Here is a 26,569-nt window from a genome sequence, read left to right on the forward strand (position 1 = left end):
CCTATTTATTCAGTCTCATAAAGTCTGTCTACAGTTCTTCATGGTTAGCTGGTTTGTCCTTACTACCCTGAATAATTTAGTATCATCAGTAAACTCTTTCACCTAAAACTTTTCCAAATTGTTTATGAACATTTTGAACAACATTGGTCCCAGCAAAGGTACCTCAGGATCAGTGGTAACTTGTGTCCTTCCAGAGAACTGATACTCCAATCACACATTTCCTATCTTCCAATCAGTTATTTATCTAGAAATGAACCTCCTATCTTCTGCTATGACTGCTTAGCTTCCATGTAAATCCCCAGTAAAGTACGTTGTTGAACACCTTTGTTCCTTCATGCAGACCATATCAGTTGGATCTCCTTTAGCTACAAGTTTACTGACTTTTCCAACAGGCTTGTAAGGCAGTTTAACCCTATACAAAAACTGTGCTGAATCTCCAAAAATAAATTATATTTGTCCACCTAATGAGATGGGCCAGAGGATGGTAAACAGAAAAAAGAAAAACATGTAAGTAAGAACAGCAGAAAAAATATCATCCAGGAACAATACTAGAATATATATAGTTAGAAAGTCAGTGGAAATGACAAGGAGGAAAGCAAAGGTCAGATCACTTTTTATACAAAACCATTGTGAAGCTGTTGTAGATGAAAAAACAGCTTAAATTGTGAATGCTAACAAACAGCAGATAATTTGGTACATGGGCATGTGTGGGTGAACATCCAAAGCTGAACTTTAGAACTCAAGTACAAGTCTGCTATCTGCTAGACACAACTGGTTTGAGATGGTTGTAAACTTTGAAAACGCCTGACCTAAACAAAAGTGGCACATCCTGAATCCCACAAGTAATAAAGAGATGTAAGAGAGAACCACCAGTCAGGAGGCTGATAAGGTACAGTGCTTCTGCACATAGACTATTTATGGCAAAACTGGGATCTTACGGTTCTGGAAAGGAGAGGTGGTGTGGAAAAGAATGGTCCCCAAAAGAAGTGGTCTTGGAAAAAAAGGGTCCCAGAAAACAGAGGGTGAAGATCCTGGTTGGAGGAATGATCCTGGAAACAGGGGAAGGTCTTGGAGATCAGAGAGATGCATGTAGACAAAGGCTGGATGATGCCAAGAAACCTTATCAAGTAATGCCCAATCCTGGTAGCTTCAAGCGGCTGCACAGCACAGAAACCAACACAACTTTTTACCCTACCTTCCTAAACCAAGAATGAAATCTTTGCTGAGAAGATAAATCAAGGTTAAGTGAACATAACATTGGAGGGGGGAAGCAAGTGAAGAAGTGAATCTGTGAAATGATAAAGTGGGGTAAAAGCTCTGGTCTCACTGGTTCTGAGATAAACACTTGCATGGAGATCCACTAAGGGTTATTTACTCTGTTGCGCCTGTGACAGAAACTTACTAGAGATTTTAATTCACAAGAAGAAACATTCAGTAGAGCTTAAATCAGGGAAATATTTTGCTGACCAAGCAGTACGAGTACAACACTGACCTGCTCGCACTTCCTAACAAGCCCTAATCAAAAATAACAGGAATGTCTAGTCCCAGGAAGTCTTCCATGAAGACAATATCAATTCAGTCAGAGGTTTCACAGATAACAAATGTAGAAGAAACAAATATTATCTCTTTCTAAAAATTCTGTGCATAGCACATCCATCTTGTTTATCATCATAAATTGGCAAGTTACATAGTTTCTGCCCGTGGACTTCAATATCACAGATATCCTAATTCCAGTTGATACTGCACAGTTAATCTTTGCAGCATTTACTGTGGCTATTAATTTGCAGCAAAATACTTCAAACTGTTGCAAATCTAAAGCTAAATCCCTAATGAACAGTAAAGAGATATTGGGTGCAAATTGACTAGTTTAATGTTAAATGGAAGTGTTATCCAAAATATTATCTTGTCTACCCTCTTATTCAAAGGCACTACTGAATTTATTATGAGAGTGTCAATATAAAACTGAGATTACATGGACAAATGGAAAGTCTGGAGACTTAGAATCTGCACATGACAACAGACTTGTAAACGAATCAGCTGGAGACAATGCAGTATAGGACTGACAGTCTTGCAAAATCTGCCAAGCACATAATTTTATTATTAATAAATCACTGATAACGTTTGGATTCCACTCAAGGTAGAATTCCAGTTGATAGGAAGGGAAAGGCAAAAATTACTACATTGTCCTTGGAAGAGCTGATTGACAGAATCACAATTATTACATCTGGAGAGAGAAAGATAATTGTATCAGGAATGCTGTGGCCAGCAGGAGCAGGGAGGTGATTGTCCCCCTGTACTCGGCGCTGGTGAGGCCGCACCTGGAATACTGTGTCCAGTTTTGGGCCCCTCACTACAAGAAAGACATTGAGGTGCTGGAGCGTGTCCAGAGAAGGGCAAGGAAGCTGGTGAAGGGTCTGGAGCACAGGCCTTATGAGGAGCGGCTGAGGGAACTGGGGTTGTTTAGCCTGGAGAAGAGGAGGCTGAGGGGAGACCTTATCGCTCTCTACAACTACCTGAAAGGAGGTTGTAGTGAGGTGGGTGTTGGTCTCTTCTCCCAAGTAGCTAGCGATAGGACAAGAGGAAATGGGCTTAAGCTGCGCCAGGGGAGGTTTAGACTGGAAATTAGGAAAAATTTCTTTACGGAAAGGGTGGTCAGGCATTGGAACAGGCTGCCCAGAGAGGTGGTGGAGTCACCATCCCTGGAGGTGTTTAAAAAACGGGTATATGTGGCACTTCGGGATATGGTTTAGTCTGGTCTACCCTTGATTAGTCTAGAGTGGGCTTGGTAGTGTAGGTTAATGGTTGGACTGGATGATCTTAAAGGTCTTTTCCAACCTAGATGATTCTATGATTCTATGATTCTATAATTAGAATTATTCTTCACTCTCTCTGCTGACACTACTAGTAGGGTTAGACTGACCCTTACCACAATTTGTTTGGTACTAAAAGAACTGGAATGAGACCACTAGCTTATTAAACACATGCTTCTGAAAACTTACTGAAGCCTGAAAATTCCAGTCAACAGAAGACTAGCCTACATATGAAGCGATAAAGAGAAGTAAAGTTTTCTTCTGCACATCTCTAACAGTTCCTCTTATATTGCCCAAGAAACAAATACTGAGTTTGAGGTTTCCTTTGTTAGGAAACAATCTTTTCAAATTAAATTTTATTGCTAACAAATGTTCTCTTTGCCATTTCTGCATGCTTACAATAGTCAGTCAATTCATACAGACTTACACAGTATCCGTTTTACCTGCATAATGTAGTTACATTCCAGAAGCTCCATTTTTGGATTAAGGTTTAGTTTCATATATGTATATGCTGGTTCAAAGATTCTATCATACAAACTTTGTAAAACTTCAGCTTCTTGAGAAGAACGTTTTTTCAGCCATGCCTGAAAAACATCCACAATATTTTTCTGTACAAAATGTATATGACAAGATAAAGTTAGGAGTAGCCAGCAATGATAATCTTACTTGCAATATTGGTCTCCAGCTGAGGGCAGAAGAACTTATGTAGACCATACCCATTCGAGAAACCGTGGCTGGAGAGGCATTCTCAATGTTGTGGACCTCAAATAACAGTTTACATGTAGGAGACATAGGAATTCGATCTCCATTTGCTAGAGTGAGGGTCTTGTTATCATCCAAAACTGAATTTAGATTCTCAATCCAGATTGCATCTACAGGACCATCTAAAATCAGAAACACATTTTCACCTGGAGGGGGAGAGGGGGAGCAGGGGGAGAGAGAGAGAGAGAATGTTGAACATCGGTGGTGAATTACCTTGGCTGACTGTCAGACAGATGCCGCACCACTCTCTCACTCCCCCTCCTCAACAGGGCAGAGGGAGAAAATAAGGTGAAAATCCTTGTGGGTTGAGGTCAAGGCAGGGAGACCACTTAACTAACTGCTGTCATGAGCAAAACGGACTCGGGGAAAATTAATTTATTGCCAATTAACATAGACTTGGATGATGAGAAACAAAGATAAAAATCTAACACACCTTTCCCCCACCCCCTTTTCTTTCTCCAGACTCAACTTCTTCCTTCCCAGCATAATCTAACTCTTCCTCTTTCCTCCCCTGCCCCGCCCCCAAGAAGCACAGGGCGCGTGGGGAATTTAGCATTTTGTTGCTAAAATAAGGGTTCTTTGGGCAACTAAACAAAAAGCGTTGAATATTTACAGATCCCATTTAAGTTAATGAAAATTATCATCAGTCATCAATTTTGAAAAATCTAATAATTTTTCTTTTATTTTGAAACATAAATATAGATGAAAATGCCTAAATTTTGGCAATCAAATTTTAAAATTCTGGCTTTGTTTTGAATATAGAAAATTTCCAATAGAGAAAATATAGACATTTCCAATAGAGAAAATTCAACTGTCTTTTAAAAAGAACCCCCTTCTAGGAAGGTTCCCTGGAAGAATTCCCTTTATTCAAGATAAATATTTTTATTTTTCAGATACAAATGAATCACTGTGAAAAGGAATTTCAGTATTCCAATCCTAAAATACAGAAATATAAATATGGGTAATCAATCTATGAAAAAAACACAGAAAAACATTATTTTAAAGCTAGTGCAATTAGTACAAGTAAACCTAAATTATAATTTATCAGCTTCCAAATAACACATCTGCACTGCAGAACTGAAGTGGCAAGGAAATGAACAATTTTTTAATGTAGATATACTACTGAAATAATAAATATTTAAACAGTTGCCCTTTCTTGAGAAGTGAACTGTAACCTCATCTATGTTCTCTATAGTTTCTCTCAAGAGGGAACTTCACCATATTTGCAAATTCAAGATGCTTTTTTCAACATATCATTCAAGAGGTATTTTTATGATACCACACACAAAGTATTTACCTACCCTTTTTAGCTTTCAGTGTTTTCCTCCACAGTGTAGAAAAGATTCCATCTGTCCAATCATTAGTTGCAGCATCTAGTTTTCCAAACATTTGAGGAGCCGTAATAGCTTTGGGGTTCATACGCATTTCTCTGTGATGTTGGCCACATTCTGTCAGTGCTCTCATTAATATAGTTATGGCCATTGTTTTTCCAGATCCACTAGGTCCCAGTGTCATCAACCCATGACGTACTAGAGAAGTTTCATACAACTATTAGAAAAATAAAAATATTTTAAGAAATATGTGCTTTTGGGAGATTTTTGCTTGCAGTTAATACATTTGATAGTCAGTGATTATAAATGTATTAGACATACAAATTATATGCTCAGAATTGAAATCAGCATGTGTTTGCTGGTTTTTAGTGTTTTGGGGAATAGTACATACCTTCACATGCTACTTTTAAGCACCAAGCAAGTTTACCATAAAACAGTTTACAGAACAAAATGTAGTTTTCAAAGCAACTGAAAATAATTTTACCAGATTTTAAAAAGGATTTTCTGTATTATTCAGAAGGAAAAACTAATAGTAGCAAAACATTCATGCAATAGAAGAATGACTAATCACTGCAGTGCTAAAATACCTGAGTATATGAAATAAACATAGGGACCACACTTCCTACAGGATTGCAGATGGGTTTGGGTTCAGGACAGTTCTTTATTGAATTTTCTATTTTTCTTTTAATATTAGCTTTAGGCTTGCTACGGAAGTGGCAGGGTCTGCCTACACAAGTATCTCCTTTTGCAGCAACTGAAAGGAACAAAAAAGTGGTAGTCCTCCTGGATGACAAAACCTTATAAGGAGAAGCATATACAGCTGCTTCCTCTGCAAGCTGAATAAAGGCTTGTATCAGTCCAGCAGGAAGATCTACAGGCACCACAAATCTAGTCTAAGATCAAGTCCACCACGAACTTGACAATTTCAGACTTCTTATTTCCAGTGGAAGATGGAATTTATTAAAGCACACGCAATCTTCCTATGACCAGTTTGGCAAACAGAAATATTAAGCCGTGAATAAAATGGTGAACATGACATTAAACAGGATGGCCAGCAGTGTTTTGTCCCATGCAAAAATTCTGCTGATCATCAGTGTGAAGCTGTGTGAAGGAAAATATAGATCCAGCCTGCAGAATGGGGAGCAAAACCTTCTGTAAATTAGGTGGAGTCTGAGGAGAGCCATAAATGTACCTCTGGTTTGATGAGAGAGACATGATATTTTAGTTGCTGTGAAGTAACTGAAGAAGGCAGAATGTTGCACTTTGTGGAATACTGTAATGCATTGTATCTTTTGCTCTCATTCAACAAATCACACAGCAGTTTTGTTTTTTCAGCTAGACAAGTTTGGAAATTTTCAGAAATCTGGTAATAAGCACAAAGGTCAGAGTGCCTTTCTTGGTTTACATCTAGTTTCTTTTAAGATACTTAGTTTGTAAGAGCCAATGATGTAGTTTCTAACTTAAGACTGTACAGCCAGTGAACAAGCCTAGAACTTCAAGGCCTGTAGTTTTAGAAAGTCTCTATTCTGAGGTTGTATTTCAAGAAGACACAAACATATTTCCATAGGGTAAAATGTTCTTAAGTGTCAGTTGTTGTAGCTATACTCTTATCTTGGCAATCACCAAAATTACAAATAAATGCTTCTAAAGCAATATAGTTTTCAGCCATTAGACATGGTAAAGGTTATTAGTCTTAACCACTAACAGTGTTTAACAATTATCCAAAATGTAGGGATAAGTAAAATATAAAAATTAGAAGACAGCATAATACTTCCCTGGCTGAAAAATTTTACAAAGCAAAATTCAATTTCACCAATTAATGGATTTTTTAAAGAAATATTCATTTTCACTAATTAAGGCTACAAGCTCAATCTCAATGACTAATATAGCCAATAAAGTAAAGCTGATCACTGGTTATTCATTAATCGACAACACATCATAAAGATTATCCCATACTAAACACAAATTACCATAATCCAAAATTATAGTTTAATCATTAAATCATTAGATTACTAAACATAATGTCTTACAAATATTCTGAAGTCAAAATAATTTCTTGCAACACCTTAACAATTTTCTCTCTTGTGTTTTTCAATCAGAACACACTCCAGGTCTGAAGAGCTTGCAACACGACGTAAACAAAACATACTACACTCCTGGCAAGGTGCCAGCACACAGGGTCTATTTCTCTATCCCTCAAGTGCCAAGAACTCAAGTGCCAAGTGTTATGTCAAAACTAAGCAACTTTTTTGTTTATGTAAATAACATTGTTTGCAACAACTTTTTGCTGAACAGCCTCTCAATCAGATTCTATGTATTTTCTTACTCAGTTTTACTAAAATTCTTGCATGCAGGTAACAGAATGATACATATTCCACTGAGGTGGGGTCTTTCCACAGTATTGAGGTGGCTAATGGACTTCAGAAGGATGCTAGCCTTGAACACTGCAGGTACAAAATGACAGTGGCTGGGCTTGTTCACATCCTTTGTAGTCTAGAAAGCCTCCAAATCTCTTTATAGCCTTACTCTTTCAATCACGCATGTCCTTGAGAGAAACAATTCCCTTTGTATGACAGCATCATTCTTGTTACTGACACCATTTTTGTTTTTTTCATTTTATAGTACCTACATGCATGCTCACTTGCATGCTTAACCTTGTTACAGGTTTCCATAAGCTTGTCATAGCATATGCTATGACATACATGCTCTATAAATCCTTATACTTCAAGTCTTTCAGCTCAATACAGACAAGCTGGATGAATACCCAACCAGTGTGTAGGTTCTCAAAACGTATGTGAGAAAAACCTTTGTTTACTACAATGTGTGCTTAAACTCATCGTGAGACTCTTCTTCATTACAGAAACATATTTAAGTCAGCAATACATACCTCTTACATTCTTCTTTGCATTTATAAAGGTCTTTTAGATCTCTCCTGCTCCTTAGCAGGAGTTGTGCCCTGGCTGTTTCTTCTCATTCTTTATTTACTGCTTTGGCCTTCAAAATGCCGCCCAATCCTTCTTATGCCCTACTGTCCCTACTCTAGTCTAAGAAACAAATGTTCAGAAACCCATGCAGGTGCCTTGCTGCTTCATTCAGATAACTTAGATGCACCATAACATCTGTGAAAGGCTGGGTTAATAGCATGCTTTAAGGTATTTTTTTTCTTCTTCTGAGTAATTTAAAGAAATAAAAACATAAGTCCCTTGGACTGGTCTTCTTTAGTGTGGTGTATATACAGCCTTTGGTTTTTCCCATATTAGAAGCACAGGTCTTTGAGTGAGACAGTGCTTTAGCTACCAACATGGTGTTCTGACTCCTGTTTGTTAAAAATGTTTTGGAAAAAGAAGTTTTACCTGAACAAGCTTAAGATTCCATGGTGGATGATTAATCAACCCTGCCTCTTCAACCTGATTAGCTACTGCAGCCTGAAGCTCAACATAGGTACTGCTGTCCAACTGTAACCCCAGAAAGAGATCATTGATAAGACTGAGAAACAAAGGCTCATCTTCATCTATCTGAAACAAAAAAGTTATTAAGTGCTTAAAGCATGGTTAACCGAAGAATGTTCTCAAACCAAAATTACTCTCTATTTTAAAAGAATAAACAGTAAGTATATTTTCTAAATACAGATGCTTATGTTCACAAACACAGCCAGCCAACAGGACAGCTCACTTCAAAAATAGCATTTTGAAAATGTCATCCATATGCCATGTGAGAAAAATTCAAAACTGAAATAAATATCCCACTGAGTAAACACTGGAATCTATTTGTAAAATTGATTTGTAAAACACTTGCAGCATATATTGGAAAGAATATCCTACCTGGAAAGAAATCTTTAAAAGTCTAATTTAGTGGATACTCAAATTAGTCAGTTTACTTATGGTACACTAGTCAGTCTGTACATAAAATGTCACACCCACAGCTAAGCTGCTATTAACCTATTTGAACCTTTGCACCCTGAGCACTGTTTCCAAGTCTAATAAATTCTCATCACTGTTTAATGATAATATGATTATTATCATGTTTCAATTTTTAAAGGATGTTTGAGATTTTTTCTAATCTACAAAACCCCATGAAATATCTAGTAGACTTGCCTATACATGGTGCTAAAATATTATATTAGATTCTTACCAGCTTAGAAAGATTCATATCTCTTAGCCCTCTCATAACAATGCTTAATTCGCTTTCATTTGGCCTGGCCCTCTTTTGAGATCCAAGAGTCCTCAGTACTGAAAGGATATTCCGCAGACCAAAGTCATAATGAACCTAGAGAGTGGGAAAAGGCTTATGCATCAGTAACAAGTTCTCGAACTTTATTTCATCAGTGTATAAAACCTTACTTGCATATTGTATAGTATAGTTGCCCTGTCTGGAAAAGGTAGCAAAAATAGAAATTACTGCTGTTGTTTAGGAATTATTCTGTTAAAATAACTGAAGGATAATAATGCTATTTTCACTGGGGGGGTGGGAGCGTGGGGTGCATAAGTTTTTTCTTTTCTGATTTAAATTTAATTGATTTCACCATTTATAAAGCCATATAGCAATTATTTTGTAGCTGTCTATGTAGCAGGGTTCTAAAAACACAATATTTCCATTCCAGACTCAGTCTTTTCAACTGAGGCAGCTTAAAACCAAGACCTCAGATCAAAGCAGTGCTATGGGGAAAAGGGCAACTTAAATCAAACTTGAGACATTCCTCCTGCGGTTTCCAATTTCCAAGTACTTTCTCTAGCCCTAGATAATTACAGAAAAATGACATCACCAGGTTAATTTCTACCTGGCTGCCATGTTTAGGCAGTGAACCTCATGCATGTGCAACTACAAACTATCATTCTTTAACAATTAAACAAATGTGTTTATGTGACTACATATACATGTATTAACATGGTTATTCGTTCAAAAATTTTGTACAGATATTTAACTATATTTAAACTACTTCAATATTTTGTAAAAAGCATAAAAGTGATCCTTCCAAAATGATCTGCACAAACCAAAACCTAAGGGGCTGTGTTGTGTTAACATGAAGACAAAGAGGAAGAGAATACATAACACTACCTGCTTAGTGAGCTGCTCCTCACAAAGTTTATAAAGAACAAAGAATTTCTGAGACAAGTTCACATTATCAATAAATCCGTAACTTGCAAGCTTAACTCTTATAATTATCTGAAATACAATTTTTTTTAGAAATTCCATTAGTTTTTCGGAAGATAGGTAAGCAAAGTAAAACACACTTTTTCTTTCACTTCTGTCACTAATTGTACCTGTCTATCTGGAACCATCATTGCAACAGTTCTAAACTGAATTTTGAGATTTTCTGGTAGTTCTTGACGTCCAGCATATCCAGGATTCTATTTAAGAAAACATACTGCATTATTATTTACAAGTCAAAATAACATCCTTTTTACTGTTCAATAAAAGTAAATTTATACATAAATACCTAGATCTGTTCAGTTAGAACTCTTGTCTACTAATGATTAAAATGTGAAGAAAAGACTTCAACCATAACTATAAATTTAATAACCTATGCATAATTGCCAGAGTAATAAATGATTTTTTTTTATCATAACAAGCCAGCAATCAGAATTTTAAAATTTCATGGAATACAATCTAGTTGGTTGATTTCTTCTAGTGTATTCCCAATGCGAATAAAGTTTTCATTACCATTTTGCTGAAGAGGTAGGTTTTGTAACATTAAAAATTCAGTGTCTAGCAAGAGCCAAAATAATAATAATAAAAACATAAAAAGCAGTCTATGGTGAAGAAATATCAGGATGCTGTTTTCTATTTCTTGTGTCTAAAAGGCTAGCCTTAAAGTGCAGAATCTCACTGAATGTTTAATAGTTTGTGAGTGAATCCTATCCGCTGAAGTAAGAATCATATAAGAAACTGTAATACTTTTTTAGCGACAGAACTGATTTTAATAATGGCTCAAGAATATGCAGAGAATATTTTTTAAGGACACAGTAAAAATAACATAGTCAACAAAATTAAAACATGAAAAATTTACAACAAAATCATATGAAAAAAAATTTTAATGACCAAGAAAGTTTGACTAATAGAATATTTCTGGAAACTTGCTGCAAACATGAGGAATAACTCTGACACCAAACAGGTGACATTTAAGAAATTAGAAGCTGTCAAAAGATATTTGTGACCTCCTCAGTTATTATGCTGCACTCAAACATGCAGATGAAGATTTTAATTTCCCATAAAGTCATCTTGGATTGCCATCTGCCTTGGCACTAGGAAACATACACTATAAAATTCCCTGCCCACGAGATTACAGGAATTAGTGCTATGAAGCCTCAGAAACCCTGTGGCAACAAGACAACATACTCCGAAAGTTAATATTCTAAATCCAGAAGTTTGTGTTTCTCCCTTGGGTAATGGTTGGTAACTGGTGTAAAATTATACGTACTGCCTTGCATATCTTTTTTGTGCAGATTATCCATTCAGTTGTGGGACCTAACTTTGATCTATATATACTGCAAGTCTTTTTCACAATAGTCATTATAAGAAAGGGAACGATATGTCTCAGATACCACCCATTAAGAAACTTCATGATATAAGAAGCACAGTTCTGTCATAATGCCCATACTGATTCCAGGATAGATGCACAGAGCAGAATGAGCCCCTTTGTCACAGAAGGCCAAAAGTTGACATCCAGCATTGTATTTACCAGTTTAGACATATCCTGTATCAACAAATGAAAGGATCTGATAATTTTTTGCACAGGTTTTGAAAAGACCTGCTGTCACCACAGCACAGGGAGGCTGGTTTATTCCAGAATCACTGTACTTGTCTTCTGTAAATCAGCTCCAAGAATTCTTTTTACATATCCATGTAAAGTACCCATTAGACAAGACATATGTCCTTGAAAAATGTCTTTCCTGCTTTAAGTGAACATTCTTTTTTTTCCCTACACTATCTTTCTTGCTGACACTGTTAAAGCATTTCAAGCTAAGGTAGTAAAGCGTATTAGTGTTTCAGTCCTCTAAGTGAGCACAGAGAATTCTGGAAGTTTGTACAAACTCTTAGTCTACATAATGAATTGCAATACAGTAATGAAGGCACATAATTATGAACCTTTTCAATAATCTTAAAGTAAAAATGAAGGCATGCAATTCATAAATAATCAGATTACTTATGTGTTCCAGTAGTTTAGTCTAATTCTATAGCAACAGCATCACTTAATTAATAAAATTGGTTATTTTCACCTTGCCATTTAACGAGTATATAGTATAATTTTTTGCTTCTCTGGAGTTATTACTACATTTACCATTGTCAGGAAAATTCCAAACTCTGGATTTAAATCTACACAGTCTCCATCAGAGAAAATGAACTGCTTTTTTCTTTCTTTTCTTGCTGTTAAAATAATATAGATTTGTTGTGCTGCTACTGACAAGACAGGCAACTCAATTCGGTTGAATTCATCAAAACATCCCCAAGATCCAGACTGTGCAAGACCTAAAACAGGTACAGAAAAATTTATTATCTGTTGTTCTTCATGCATATTTGAGGTATTTGAACTAGATTACTTTTTCTTCAAATAATTAAATAAGATTAGTTTTATTTATTGTCCTGTGGTCAAGGTCTACCTTCCTCCAATCCACCTGACTATTTCCATATCAATCTGAATTAATACTAGTTGCCTCATACAAAATGCTTAAAAGTGAATCAAAATCAGAAAAAAAAAATCTTTTGATATCTTGGGGCACATGGCAGATCTTTCTTCCAGATCTTTCTGTGAATGTAGCCTTTTATTGTAAAGTGGCAATTCAGTTATTTGCAAAAAGCTGTATTGTTAGTCTAAAAAATAAACATAAGTGACTTAGAACTAGAAAAGACTAGCCGTAAATGTTACACCACCACAAAAAAATCTCAAGTTTTTAATTTTCATTTCAGTCTTCCAGCCTTCAACAATGCTTTTAAATTACTTTTTACTTGCCTCTTATAAATCATAAAGGTTGAAATTAAAAATTGAAATTATTTTTGCACTAACAAGGGGTTTAAATAAAACTCTGAATCTCACACAAGACTGAAAATATTAATCTTAGAGCATATATCTCTATGCATAAGCATTACCATTTTAAGTTCACACTAAACTACAAGTTTTTCATGTAATGGTACAGGATATTAACAACATGCAAAGAGTGGGCAATGCTCTGTGTGAACTTGTCTATGAAAGAAAGAGAAGAAGACAGAGAAAAAAAATTAAATGGAAAGATAAATTTAGAAGCACTATATTAATAACAATAACATTTTCATAAAGGGTCCAGAAGAGGGCTACCAAAATGATCCGAGGGCTGGAACACCTCTCCTGTGAGGCCAGGCTGAGAGAGTTGGGGTTGTTCAGCCTAGAGAAGAGAAGGCTGTGAGGAGACCTGATTGCAACCTTCCAATACTTAAGGGGGCCTATAGGAAGGATAGGGAGAATCTTTTTAGCAAGGCCTGTTGTGACAGGACAAGGAATAACGGATTTAAACTAAAGAAGAATAGATTTAGACTAGACATTAGAAAGAAAGTTTTTACAATGAGGGTGGTGAAGCACTGGAACAGGTTGGTGGAGGCCCCATCCCTGGCAACATTCAAGGTCAGGTTGGATGGGGCTCTGAGCAACCTGATCTGGTTAAAGCTGTCCCTGCTCACTGCAGGGGGGTTGGGCTAGATGACCTCTACAGGTCCCTTCCAACCCAAAGCATTCTATGATTCTATGATTCTATGATTAATTTCACAGTTGCCTAATTTCAGTTTGGAAAAGTAACATGAATTTAGCAGCAACTAAGAGAATTGTTGTTCCTTTAGCAACTTTTTATGAGAAAATGTGCAGCAGCATTTTTTTTTCAAATTGTACTGAAGTACCAGTAGGCAGTAGTTTTCTTTCATGTATACTGAAAGACAGCTATTTAAAAGTGAAAAATTTATCCAGTACTTCAGGGTATATTATCATTACGCAGTTAAGGCTAAAACACTTTAAAGGGATTCTGTCACGTACTCAGAGATTTTTTTTTAAACTTGAATAGCTTGACTTTCAAAGCAGCAATATGCTATAAATCCACAACTTTAGGCACTTTTATGCCACAATTATTTGCTTGCTAAAAAAAAAATATAAAAATATAATTAATTGTTTCACCCCTTGCTTCTCAATACATACACTACCGTAACTTTGAAAAATAAGCTGACAGAAACCTCATGAAGTTCAAGTCCTTTATCTGGAACAGAATAACCCCATGCAGCAGTAGCGGCTCGCTGCTGACTGGCCACAAAGCAGTTTTGCAGAAAATGACCTGGTGTCCTGCATAACAACTAATTGAGCATGAATGAGAATTATGCCCTTGTAGCAAAAGAAGCCAGCTGCATATTGGGCAAGAGTGTAGCCAGCAGGCTGAGGAAAATTGTTTGCCTCTACTATGCACATGTGAGACAGCAGCTGGACTACTGTGTCCAGCCTGGGGCTTACCAATAGAGGAGAGACTGATAAACTTGCGTGAGTCCAGCAGATGGCTGCCATGATGGTCGGTGGCTGCAGGACATGACACAGAGGGAGAGGCTGAGAGAATATGATTTGTCAAGCCTGAAGAGAAAGCTAAGGGGAGAGCCTATTGCTGTTCATAACTAGCTAATAGGAGGCACTGAGAGATTGGACCCAGACCCTTCTCAGAGGTGCAGTGGAAGAAGAAAAGACAATGGACACAGGTTTCAATGTGGGAAATTCCAAGTCAATGGAAGTATAAAAAAATGTTACCATGAGGATGGTTGAACACCTGAATAGGGGCCCAGAGGAGTTGTGGAACGTCCATCCCTGGAGATACTCAAAACCCAACATGAATAAGGTCCTGAGAAACCTGCTCTAACTGCACCTGCTAAATGACCTGTGGAGGTCTCTTCCTTCCTACATGAAGTAGTCTTACCTTTGAAAATCCTACCCAAGCCTCTGAAGTCCATTTGGTCAGAGCAGTTAAAGACTACTACATATTTTCCCAGAGCCTTTCCCATGTCTTTCGTCGTTTCTGTTTTACCAGTTCCAGCTGGTCCTGCTGGAGCTCCGCCCATGTTCATTCCCAAAGCCTGCGCTAAAGTTATATAGCACCTATAAATGTTAATTCATATTGATTTAATAAATCATACAAAAGATATATGTGTATATATATAAGACAACAATGAGTTATGCAATACATATACAGCTCTTACGTTGAAACATTACCTCTTCATAAAGCAGTTCCATTGACTTCCATGAGTGCAGGAAGTTCAGAGTGGTAAAAGTCACAAAATACAGCATTTAAATATTACTTATAATGGCAAAAAAATTCATCTGGTGATAATCTAGTTTGTTCCAAACTGTGAATATTAGATGAGCAAAAAAATTAATGCACACCACAAAGGAATTTACTTGTCATTAACTCTTTTTGCAGCTATAAAGGGCAGCTTCTGCTGTTGAATTCTGCCACCTCAACATATTCTGCAGTATCTTAACCTGTATACATTTCATTAGATTATGTTATCTTTGTCTAAATCCTCAAGTGTGAAAGAATATGAACATATGGCCCCTTCCACAATTATGCGTGAAAACTCTTTACAATTCTAAGAAAAAAATACCCTAAGCTTTACTCCCTTATTTTTTTTTTAAGTCATAAAAAGTTTAGACTAGTGTTTTAGTTATATATGAGTCTTAGTTACAGTTTTCATTCATGGTAAGGTATGGAAGAATACCTCTAAAGGAATTAAATGACAAATTTCCTATACAAATGTTGGGGTATCTTCACTGTCAAAACAACTCAACATACTCTGAAAGCCTTTCTAACTAAAGTATTTCTGGTTTTAATCCATAATTGAATAGAGTTTAATAACTAACTAGTTCCTACAGTTTAGCTTGAATCACTATATTATGCCAAATTGGCACTGTAGAGACCTTGGTGTTTTCTAACCAATAAGAAACTTTGAAGTGACATAAAGGTTTTACTTCTACCATTCTATTGGGGTCAAGGCAAATTTTGGGGTAGAATTTAACATTTTATAAATATTTATATTTTTATTTTATAAATATTTAACAAAAATACTTGATTGTTCAGGGCACTGCAGTTCACTGCAGAAATGTACTGAACTTTCCATATTGTCACAAGAGCAGTCCTGCCTCTTCTGGAGAAATAAAGGTGTTCAAAAAGCTGTACAGACACATACTTCACATAGGTAGCAAAGTGAATGATTGTAGGTTGGAAGTTATTTTTGGTTCTTGAGGGGATCTTTTTGCAAGTGAAGTATCTTTTGGCCTTCTATTTTCTCATTTGGTCAAAAGTGACATCTCGGGAAAGGAATAAATGGAGGAAGAATTTTGACAAAAAAAGAAGCCAATAAATTCCCAAGAGGAAAAAAAGAAAAATAGTTCTCATTGTTAAGCTACATTTGAAACAAAATCAATGGTCTTCTGCTTGCCTGGCTATAGAAGAATGGCAAGTGAGTGCATACAGCTGGGAATTTGTCAACATCTAGATTCTTGAGGACAAATCTAAACTGTTTTCCAGTACTAATAAGATGTCAGACACTGACTGGTTGTCTTAAACTTTCAAAGACATTGGTAGCCACAAAATCTTTATAGAATCCCTTATTACATAATTTGAAATATTTGACCTAATCTTTTCTTCAGTATAGAAAATACTGCTAAACTATACATTACTATATAACTGTAAAATGATTCATTTCTGTTACTAAATCTTTTTTTTTTTTTTTTAGACTGGGCAGTGATAAAACTTTTCTAGGAAATACTAAGTGTACAAATTAGCGAGACTCTATTTTACCTTTTCTAAAAGAGTATGATTAAGCAAATGTATAAGAAGATTTTCATGAATGTCCTAGCCCACACAGGCGTTAATTCAGAATGTACCTCTTTGATGTTAAATAAATGATATATATATAAAGTATTCAGTATGTATAATTGTTTTTCTAACCTGTCTGTAAGAGGTGTTATAACCAGACGATCAGTGCAACCCAGAAATTCATTTTGGTAAACAAAATCAACATCTGTAATGGATACCAAGACTTGATCAAAATCCTCTTTAAAGTAGAATCTAGACTGCTTTAACCATTCAAAATCAGTTGGTGATTTGATGTGCATTTTTACCTTAAAAGAAAGTAAATAAACGCACATGTTATAATGGAGCATCCACATTTATTGTCTTTGATAACTGTGATAAAATGTTTATCTGTATGAGAATAATGAGTGATTACTCAGGTTAAAGTTCCTACATAAGTAAACTGAAATAAATATAAGCATCACATAATAAGTTTAGATGTATGCTAAACTGATATTAAAAAATGTCCTGATCACTTAACCTGATCATTACAACATCTGTGTTAATCAAATAAATCTTAAATTTCTTTGGTAGTACAGCTCACCCTCCAAGTGAAATTAGCAAACAACACACTGCTAAATCCACCAAACACATTGGAACAAAGGGCGTGATGAAGGAAGTGTCCGACTGAGGCATGGAAGGCAAATTGTGTAGAACCCAGTAAGTTTGTGTCGTCAGCAGTAAAAATATGTGAGAGATGTAGTATTGAGGGGTGGCATTCCTCAAAGAATAAAGGAATGTAAACAATTTAGCACAGTCTAAAAACTTCAACTATAGGATTGACATTATCTGTTGATTTTAGCAGGGGTTTTGTTTATTTGTCTTCTATGTATTCTCCTTAGGAACCATAAAGAGAATCCCAGTAGCCTGCTCTCTGAGGAGTAGGAGAGACAGAAAGAAAAAATTAGGAGATATGGAAGATGTTGCTATCACTGCTGTAACTCTAGAATGCATGTAGCTGAAGTGCAGCCTATTGCCAACTACTGAGATTCTGTAACAAGCCATAAGGAAATTATCTATGACGATAAAGCTACAACACACTCAGCAGACTCAACTTTTTTAGTTTTGCAAGTAAGAGCAATACAACAGTTTTTCAAAGAATGGACATGCTAAAAGGTTTTTGTCTATCAAAACAATTACATAGGAAGAAGTGGAAAATTGAAATATTCTAAGAAAAGTGTAAAAATTTGGAGCAAATATTTAGATAACAGAACTGATGGATTTTATTCTAGTTTAAGCAAAAATGTACTATTTTTATTACAATGAGATTATGGACATCTCTGTCTTACACACACATGCATACACATGTGTAACTGTAGCTACCACATATAAGAAAAATTATGATGACAGAAAATGCATTTAATTGTTAGAAATCAAAATATGTACTTTACCAAATCATCAAAAATATCACGCTGATGCACATGAATGGTAATAAGTGTTTCAAATTTCACTCTGTCAAACTTGGAAAGATCATGCGTAGTCTGGCTAATCAACATATTCAGAATCTCCAGAAATCTCCCATTGGTTACTTGCATGATTTTTCTGTCCTCTTTAGCATTCTGTAGAGCTTCCTCTGAATCATGTGTCCATAACATTTGAATTCCCAGTAATCCAACCTACAAATTTAATATGTGAAAAAAATACAAAAGAATCACTTGTTGAACACTAACCTTATTATAGAAGCCTTAGGTGTAACAAGAACAATAAATTATGATGTAGAGAGTCACAGATTATCACTACATCCACCATGATGCTGTCTCACCAGGATACTGTGCCTGAGTTAGTTGTCTCTGCTATGGTACTGGAAACTCCTGAGAAAACATTTTAAAACTTTCACGAAAATTTGTCACATACCAAGATACACACAAATTAAGGATGATTCTCAGTTTCACTTTTAATCCCTTAGTGTACTCCAGTAGCACAAACATAAACAGGCCTTAAATTGTGAGAAGTCCTGAAAATTTCCCATTGCCAATTTGTAGCTAATAAAGAACATTAAAAAACATGCTGTGCATTTCTACTGAACATGGGATGGATTGCTATCTTTCTAACATGCTGTCATCACTGAAGAACAGCCTAGAACACATTGAACTATGAGTTATTTTGCTTCCAAATAAATCTAGAGAGTTATAAGACATTGAGTGTAAACCACTGTCTCAGACTGATTTTGATTTACAGTATCAGGCACACCTGTGACAAAATAGGATAGACAAGAACTGTATCAATACCTTTTTTCCCCACATTTCTACATTCACAAAGCACCAAGACCTAAAAATTTGACTAACCCCCTCTTTCCACTTTTCTATCTCCCTATACCCGTAGTGAGTTCACAGATACAGAGATTGCGTAGCAGGAAATATCTCACCATTTTAGAATCGTTAGGCTATCATCAGTGGAGTCTAAACCAAATTTATTTTAGAATGACCGTTTAGTCAGAGAAAAAAGAAAAACAAACCAGCTTTGATGTGACTTTTTCATGCTACCTATTACAGAAGCTTCTGAGACAGGAAAAAGGAGTTTGAAGGAAAGAAAATGTTTCAAATATTTGTCTGTATTTTGCCAAGTTTCTTCTCTGACCTATAACACAGGTTTTCTTTCTCTGTACTTTAAATTCCTTGACCAAAGACCATTTTCTTCTTTTTACCCCTCCGCCCCCTACACCTTCTAACACAAATAATTCTTTGAACATCAAAACATTTCCATTAGCAAGACATGGGAAAGAAGATCTTTGCAGATGGTAATAAAGCCACTTCAAAATGGCTGACATGCAAACAAGACAGACAGTCCTTATGTGTTTAAAGAAAAGCAGTGGACTTTTTAAAACAAATACTGCTGAGATAATACATAATTATGTCATAAATACAGCTTTAAGATATGTGTACTGAATTTTTCTTAAAATTAGCAATGTATTGGCCAGTTTTAGTATTCACAGAATTTCTATTAAAAAAATTACACCCAGCACTGTACTGATTAGAAAATTACAGAGTCAGAATTTGTACAGGATGGGAAACAATTCATTACCTGTTAATGAATTTTATGAATTATCAGTACGATGGAGGAGTTTCTAGGCAAACTAGAATCCTTCAAGATAGGCTTCTACAAGGACTGCATTATCATAGTGACAAATATATGAACTATGAGGTAAATCTTGTAAATTATGAGATAAATAATCATAGCCATAGCTCTTGCAGTCTTAAATTATGAGAAAGAAATTGTTCTGCACATGAAATTTTATTTGCATCTGAAAGGGGTTCAATATCCATCACAGAAAATATAAGCTCTACTTTAGATTCTCCAAGAGAAGAAAAAAGTAATTTTAGTAGGTTACAAGAAAAATATTATGCTATATTAGGGTACCAAAACTGAAGTCATTAAGGATTGCCTTCTACTGAGGATCATGGAACAGATCCTCCTAGAAGCTATGCTCAAGCACATGGAAGACAGGGAGGTGATTTGAGACAGCCAGCACGGCTTCACCAAGGGCAAGTCCTGCCTGACCAAGCTAGTGGCTTTCTATGAAGGAGTGACTGCATCAGTGGACAAGGAAAAGCAATGGATGTCATCTATCTGGATTTCTGTAAAGCCTTTGACACAGTCCCCCACAACATCCTTCTCTCTAAATTGGGGACATACAGATTTGATGGGTGGACTGTTTGGTGGATAGGGAATTGGCTGGATGGTCGCATCCAGAGGGTAGTGGTCAACAGCTTGATGTCCGCATGGAGACTGGTGACAAGTGGAGTCCCTCGGGGGTCCGCACTGGGACCGGTGCTGTTTAATATCTTCATCAATGGCATAGACAGTGGGATCGAGTGCACCCTCAGCAAGTTTGCAGACGACACCAAGCTGAGTGGTGTGGCTGACACGCCAGAAGGACAAGATGTCATCCAAAGCGACCTGGACAAGCTGGAGAGGTGGGCCTGTGTGAACCTCATGAGGTTCAACAAGGTCAAGTGCAAGGTCCTGCACCTGGGACAGGGCAACCCCCCATATCAATACAGGCTGGGGGATGAAGGGATTGAGAGCAGCTCTGCAGAGAAGGACTTGGGGGTACTGGTGGATGAAAAGCTGGGCATGAGGCGGCAATGTGCACTTGCAGCCCAGAAAGCCAACCAAATCCTGGGCTGCATCAAAAGAAGCGTGGCCAGCTGGTCAAGGGAGGTGATTCTGCCTCTCTGCTCTGGTGAGACCTCACCTGGAGCACTGCGTCCAGCTCTGGGGCCCTCAGCACAAGAAGGACATGGACCTGTTGGAGTGGGTCCAGAAGAGGGCCACAAAAATGATCCAAGGGCTGGAGCACCTCTCCTACGAGGCCAGGCTGAGAGAGTTGGGGTTGTTCAGCCTGGAGAAGAGAAGGCTGTGGGGAGACCTGATTGCGACCTTTCAATACTTAAAGGGTGCCTATAGGAAGGATAGGGAGAATCTTTTTAGCAAGGCCTGTTATGACAGGACAAGGAGTAATGGATTTAAACTAAAGAAGAATAGATTTAGACTGGATATAAGGAAGAAATTTTTTACAATGAGGATGGTGAAACACTGGAACAGGTTATCCAGAGAGGTAGTGGAAGCCCCATCCCTAGAAACATTCAAGGTCAGGTTGGACAGGGCTCTGAGCAACCTGATCTGGTTAAAGTTGTCCCTGCTCACTGCAGGGGGGTTGGGCTAGATGATCTCTAAAGGTCCCTTCCAACCCAAAGCATTCTATGATTCTATGAGAAGATCCATGTCCTTGTTTACTCCATGAAAACTTCCTCATATAGATAATCCTGTATGGTCTTTACATCCCACCTCCACCCACATACAACCCAGACTGCACACACAAATCCACATCCTGTAATCTCACCTGTGCTGGGAACTGATTAAGAAAATTCAGCAACTGGTATCCTGGGTCACTAATTTGGTAATATGCTGCCCTAATTATGCCATGCAATGAAATCTGCTGCACACGCAATAAATCCTGCAACCAAAGTTCTACTGGTCCTTTTGCTATCACTGGAGTGTCCAACTGAAAAATTAATAAAAGGTACAATATAGAACATAATTACCAAACTTCTGCTCAAGAACATTAGTTACTAAATAGTTACTAAATTTCTATTCAGGACAACTACAGATTTAATTTCAATAAACATACTAGAAATTTATTTAATGAAGACGTATTATAGTTTTCTTACACCAATCCTTGAAATGTTCATTTGTAATTAGCAATAATTCAATTTAGGATATACTTATATGTTCAATAATAGAATGCTTTATCTATTAGCAACTTTTGGGGGTGGGGAGGGGAAAGAAATTCAAAGAATTACTGGAATTTTTTCTCCTTCTCTTGATATGACTGCCAATATGCGATCATAATCCTTTGGGTGAAAGTCTACTTCATTTATATTGTCAGATATGGAAGGCAGATGTGGCTGTAAGGATAATTCAGAAGTCATTAAATGTAAATATATAACAATAGCAAACAGAAAAAAAAATCTCAAGAACTCAAGGAAGGTTATCCTGCAAAGTAGTTCACCTGAACCTACAGATGAATTTCAGGCCACCTGTAGGTAATAATCACAGAAATGGTTGCATAGGATATTATGTCCATTTGCTGGGTTTTTAGTGTCCAGAGGTGATCCAGCAGAACAGAGATCAGCTACTGTGTGAGAATCAATTATCTTATCTCAATCAACCCTCAGTAACAATCCAGACTAGTTGGATATAAACCTTCAGTAACAATCCAGACTAGCTGGATGAATTTTGCAACATGCAAAGCAGGAAAGCCTCACAGGGTCCCCTCTGTTAGTTTAGGTGTGAAAGAAACCACCAGCAAATCACTTGATGGGACCATACTCTAGTGTTCCGATTCTAAAGATTTTTTAAAATTACAGATATCCATTTCATATTTTGTTAAAGACTAAAGCAAGAAATGAAAATTTTTCTCAAGCGAAGTTTATAAGAAAATGGTTACATTTTAATTTTTAAATGCTTTTCCATATTCTAACTTTTTTTTTGTTATAAGCAGAAAAAAAATCACTAAAGGTGTACCTGTATTGTATGAGAATCACTCGCTTGTCCAAGAATTTCAAGAAGGACAGGATCAGAAACAAAAAAGAATCTAGGAAACAGTAGTCTTTTCTTCTCTAAGTATCTTTAAAATTGAACAAGATTTTTATTAGAATATTTCAGCTCTTCAATTTTTTCTACATAAGAGTGAAAGTAAGACTGAAATACTGTTAATATTTCATACAAACTATTTACAAAATTATAATGCATTAAAAATCAAGCAATTCATACCCTGTAAGTGACTTCTGACATAATTCCAACTGTTCATGTAAATGAGGGAGAAGTTGCTCCATCATCTCATCTCCAACACAGCAGTTAATTACATTTGGGTTTTCACGAGCTCGTTGCATTATTCTTATCCACGATTTGTCAATATTCTGAAAACGCTTTGCTTCCTATACATAGCAAAAATGTAAGCATTTTCACACCATAATCTGTTGGAAATTACTACACAGACAGCTTTTAATACACAATAATAGGCAAGCATTGTAAAGTTTACCTGGGGTAACTGTTTTGCGATATCTCCCCCTACAAAAACAGCTTCAAGATAAATCCAGAGGCTCTGCACAACCAGCCATTCTTCAATTATGTCTGTAGAGCTGCTTAGTTTATAAATCCAGCTCTGAATGTCTTTTTTAAATGGTGTATTGTATCTAAAAAAGAATGAAAAGCAGAAATTACTTAATTCTGAAGAAAGCTATTATAAAATAAGTACTTACAATGGTGAAAAAACCCCTAAACAACACTTGTTTCACTGTATTGGGTTTGCGTGGCAAGGTATTGGTAGCAGGGGGGCTACAGGGGTGGCTTCTGTGAGAAGCTGCTAGAAGCTTCCCCTATGTCTGACAGAGCCAATGCTGGCTGGCTCCAAGACGGACCTGCTGCTGGCCAAGGCCAAGCCAATCACTGACAGTGGTAGTGCCTCCGTCATAAAATATTTAAGAGGAAACAAAAAAACCCTGCACAACAGCAATTGGAGCCGGAGAGAGGAGTGAGAATATGTGAGAGAAACAAGCCTGCAGACACCAAGATCAGTGAAGAAGGAGGGGGAGGAGGTGCTCCAGGCGCTGAAGCAGATATTCCCCTGTAGCCTGTGGTGAAGACCATGGTGAGGCAGGCTGTCCCCCTGCAGCCCATGGAGGTCCATGGGGGAGCAGATATCCACCTGCAGCCTGTGGAGGACCCCACACTGGAGCAGGTGGGTGTGCCCAAAGGAGGCTGTGACCCTGTGGGAAGCCCACGCTGGAGCAGGCTCCTGGCAGGACCTGTGGACCCGTGGAGAGAGAGGAGCCCACGCTGGAGGCAGGTTTGCTGGCAGCACTTGTGACCCCATGGGGGACCCCGTCTGGAGCAGTCTGCTCCTGAAGGACTGCACCCCGTGGAAGGGACCCACACTGGAGCAGTTCGTGAAGAACTGCAGCCCGTGGGAAGGATTCACATTGGAGAAGTTCATGGAGGACTGTCTCCCGTGGGAGGGACCCCACGCTGGAGCAGGGGAAGAGTGTGAGGAGTCCTCCCTGCTGAGGAGGAAGGAGCAGGAGAGACGTGTGATGAACTGACCGCAACCCCCATTCCCTGTCCCCCTATGCCGCTTGGGTGGAGGAGGTAGAGGAAATCAGGAGTGAAGTTGAGCCTGGGAAGAAGGGAGGGGTGGGAGATAGGTGTTTTTAAGATTTGGTTTTATTTCTCATTATTCTACTCGGATTTGATTGGCAATAATTTAAACTGATTCCCCCAAGTCGAGTCTGTTTTGCCCATGATGGTAATTGGTGAGTGATCTCCCTGTCCTTATCTCGACCCATGAGCCTTTCATTATATTTTCCCTCCCCTGTTCAGCTGAGGAGGGGAATGATAGAGTGGCTTTGGTGGGCACCTGGCATCCAGCCAGGGTCAACCTACCACATTCACTTAGAGCAAGAAGAATCTTGTAGAAAGTTTCTACCAGCTTGATTACATTCAAATATATTGAGACAATAGTTTGCTACTAATACATGAAAATCTTGACTTGAGGAAGTTTTTCATTAGATGTTGTAACATTCTTTTTCATTAAAAAATAATATTCCATTCAAATTTACTGCTGATTTAGCCTCATAATAGTAAAGTTCCTATCTCAGTGTGTTTCTAAAAATACCATACATAATCAATTTAAAAGTACCTATTAGTCAGTAAAGAGCCAAGAATCATTAAACTGTCCTCCATCAACGTTATAATTTCTGATGATTCAGTTCCGTTTAACAGTAACTCTCCTCTCCCTTTGAATGATGAAAAGCTCAGAATTTGGCTTCCCCAAATGTCAGCTATTTGAGATAGTTTGGCTTCTATATCCTTTTCCTTTGTAGCAGATATGCATATATCCTGCAGAGAAAGAACCATTTTTTAGAATCTTCATTCTTCAGAAAACAAGTCTTTCCTAATATTACATGTCTAGTAATAGAATATTTTAAAACAACATATGAAATTTTATAAAATAGTATAGAAATGTGTCACACATGCAGAAATCACACTACTAATTTTACTCACTCAAATGACATGTATGAATAACTGAAAAGTGCACTCTTGGAAATGCATGAATATACCATTTCTGTAGGTTCACATTTTGTTATTTCTGCATAACAAGATTTCTGAATCATCATTTCTACAAGCTTTAGGGTAGTGATGTAGACTCATCACCAGATGAACTCTCAATCTTATCACATTTCAATTTATAGAATCACAGAATCTAAAAACAGTTTAGGTGAGAAAGGTTATCAAGTCCAACACTGTATTCAAATCGGAGCTTAATTCAAAATTAAGCAGATCACCTTGGAATGATTCTATATAAATCAAGTATGAATATGACAATAGCTTTTGCATGCATATTTACTCTATAAAACTTGCAAACTCCATTGAGAGTTTTTTCAGGTTATGTGGGAGACGTTTTGAAATTGTATGGTTCAGAAGAAGCCATAAAGATCTAGAAAAGTATTCATATTACATATTAATAAGTACGGAGCTTTCCTCTAAAATTTCTGATCTATTTACAAATCTTTAAAGAGTTAAGAAATTGGGTGATCATGATAATTTGAAGTTTTGTTTGTTTGTTTTCCTGTTTAAAAAGAGCTAAGAAAATCATAGAAAATGGGGCCAGGAAGAATGTGAAGAGCTTATCTAGAAATAAGAGTCCAAAGATTCCAGCTGCTACCTCTGTCTTTCTTCATATGGATAAGAACTTCTAAATAAAATATATATTATTTTAAACTGGTGTGGTGTCTGATTGAGATCCAAGGACTTTAATAAAGTAAAAAATATTTTTTAAAAAGGTGATAATTTTATAAGTAATCGTATTATTTTTGCTGACAAGATAAAATGAACAAGGAGGGAAAAAATACCTGCACCTACCTCAATATCTTCTTTATGTTGAAGAATTGGTGCTTCCATGATGTTTCGAAGGCAGAAGGAATCAGATTCTATATCAAATTGATGTCCTGTTGTTTCAGCAATACGATTCCAGTGTCTTTGTTTCATTGCTTTGTTGGTCATCATTTCCAACAAAGGACAAGACGTGCTAAAATCATCAATTTTTTTCTTGAGATCTAAAAATGCTTGCCAGTGTTGGAGTCCTTTAGGTAGTCGACGGCACCTGCAGTTGAGTTAAACTGATGCAGTAGTAAATGCCTCTTTTGTCAAAATAGGAATTTTTAAATATTTTAAAAATCAGACAAGGAGATATGAATCAGCTTGTACCGAGGTCAACATTTTCTATGTAAAATTCCAATTTGTGCCAATTAGTCTACCT

The 26,569-nt window shown here is 37.0% G+C and overlaps 1 protein-coding gene across 1 annotated transcript in view; it reads right to left on the reverse strand.

The window, feature by feature from the left end:
- The window catches only part of DNAH8 (dynein axonemal heavy chain 8), a 155,834-nt gene that overhangs the window by 70,717 nt on the left and 58,548 nt on the right, over window positions 1-26,569 (reverse strand). Inside the window, 18 exon segments of the mRNA XM_075708595.1 lie at window positions 3,254-3,394; window positions 3,477-3,718; window positions 4,874-5,120; window positions 8,257-8,418; window positions 9,035-9,169; window positions 9,959-10,066; window positions 10,165-10,251; window positions 12,183-12,370; window positions 14,815-14,993; window positions 16,846-17,018; window positions 18,141-18,365; window positions 21,593-21,754; window positions 22,053-22,157; window positions 22,777-22,879; window positions 23,026-23,189; window positions 23,294-23,447; window positions 24,950-25,149; window positions 26,173-26,413. Of these exon segments, the coding sequence (XP_075564710.1) occupies window positions 3,254-3,394; window positions 3,477-3,718; window positions 4,874-5,120; window positions 8,257-8,418; window positions 9,035-9,169; window positions 9,959-10,066; window positions 10,165-10,251; window positions 12,183-12,370; window positions 14,815-14,993; window positions 16,846-17,018; window positions 18,141-18,365; window positions 21,593-21,754; window positions 22,053-22,157; window positions 22,777-22,879; window positions 23,026-23,189; window positions 23,294-23,447; window positions 24,950-25,149; window positions 26,173-26,413 (3,016 nt within the window).

The sequence above is a fragment of the Pelecanus crispus genome, chromosome 3 (assembly GCF_030463565.1).
Source record: "Pelecanus crispus isolate bPelCri1 chromosome 3, bPelCri1.pri, whole genome shotgun sequence".
NCBI classification, from domain to species: domain Eukaryota; kingdom Metazoa; phylum Chordata; class Aves; order Pelecaniformes; family Pelecanidae; genus Pelecanus; species Pelecanus crispus.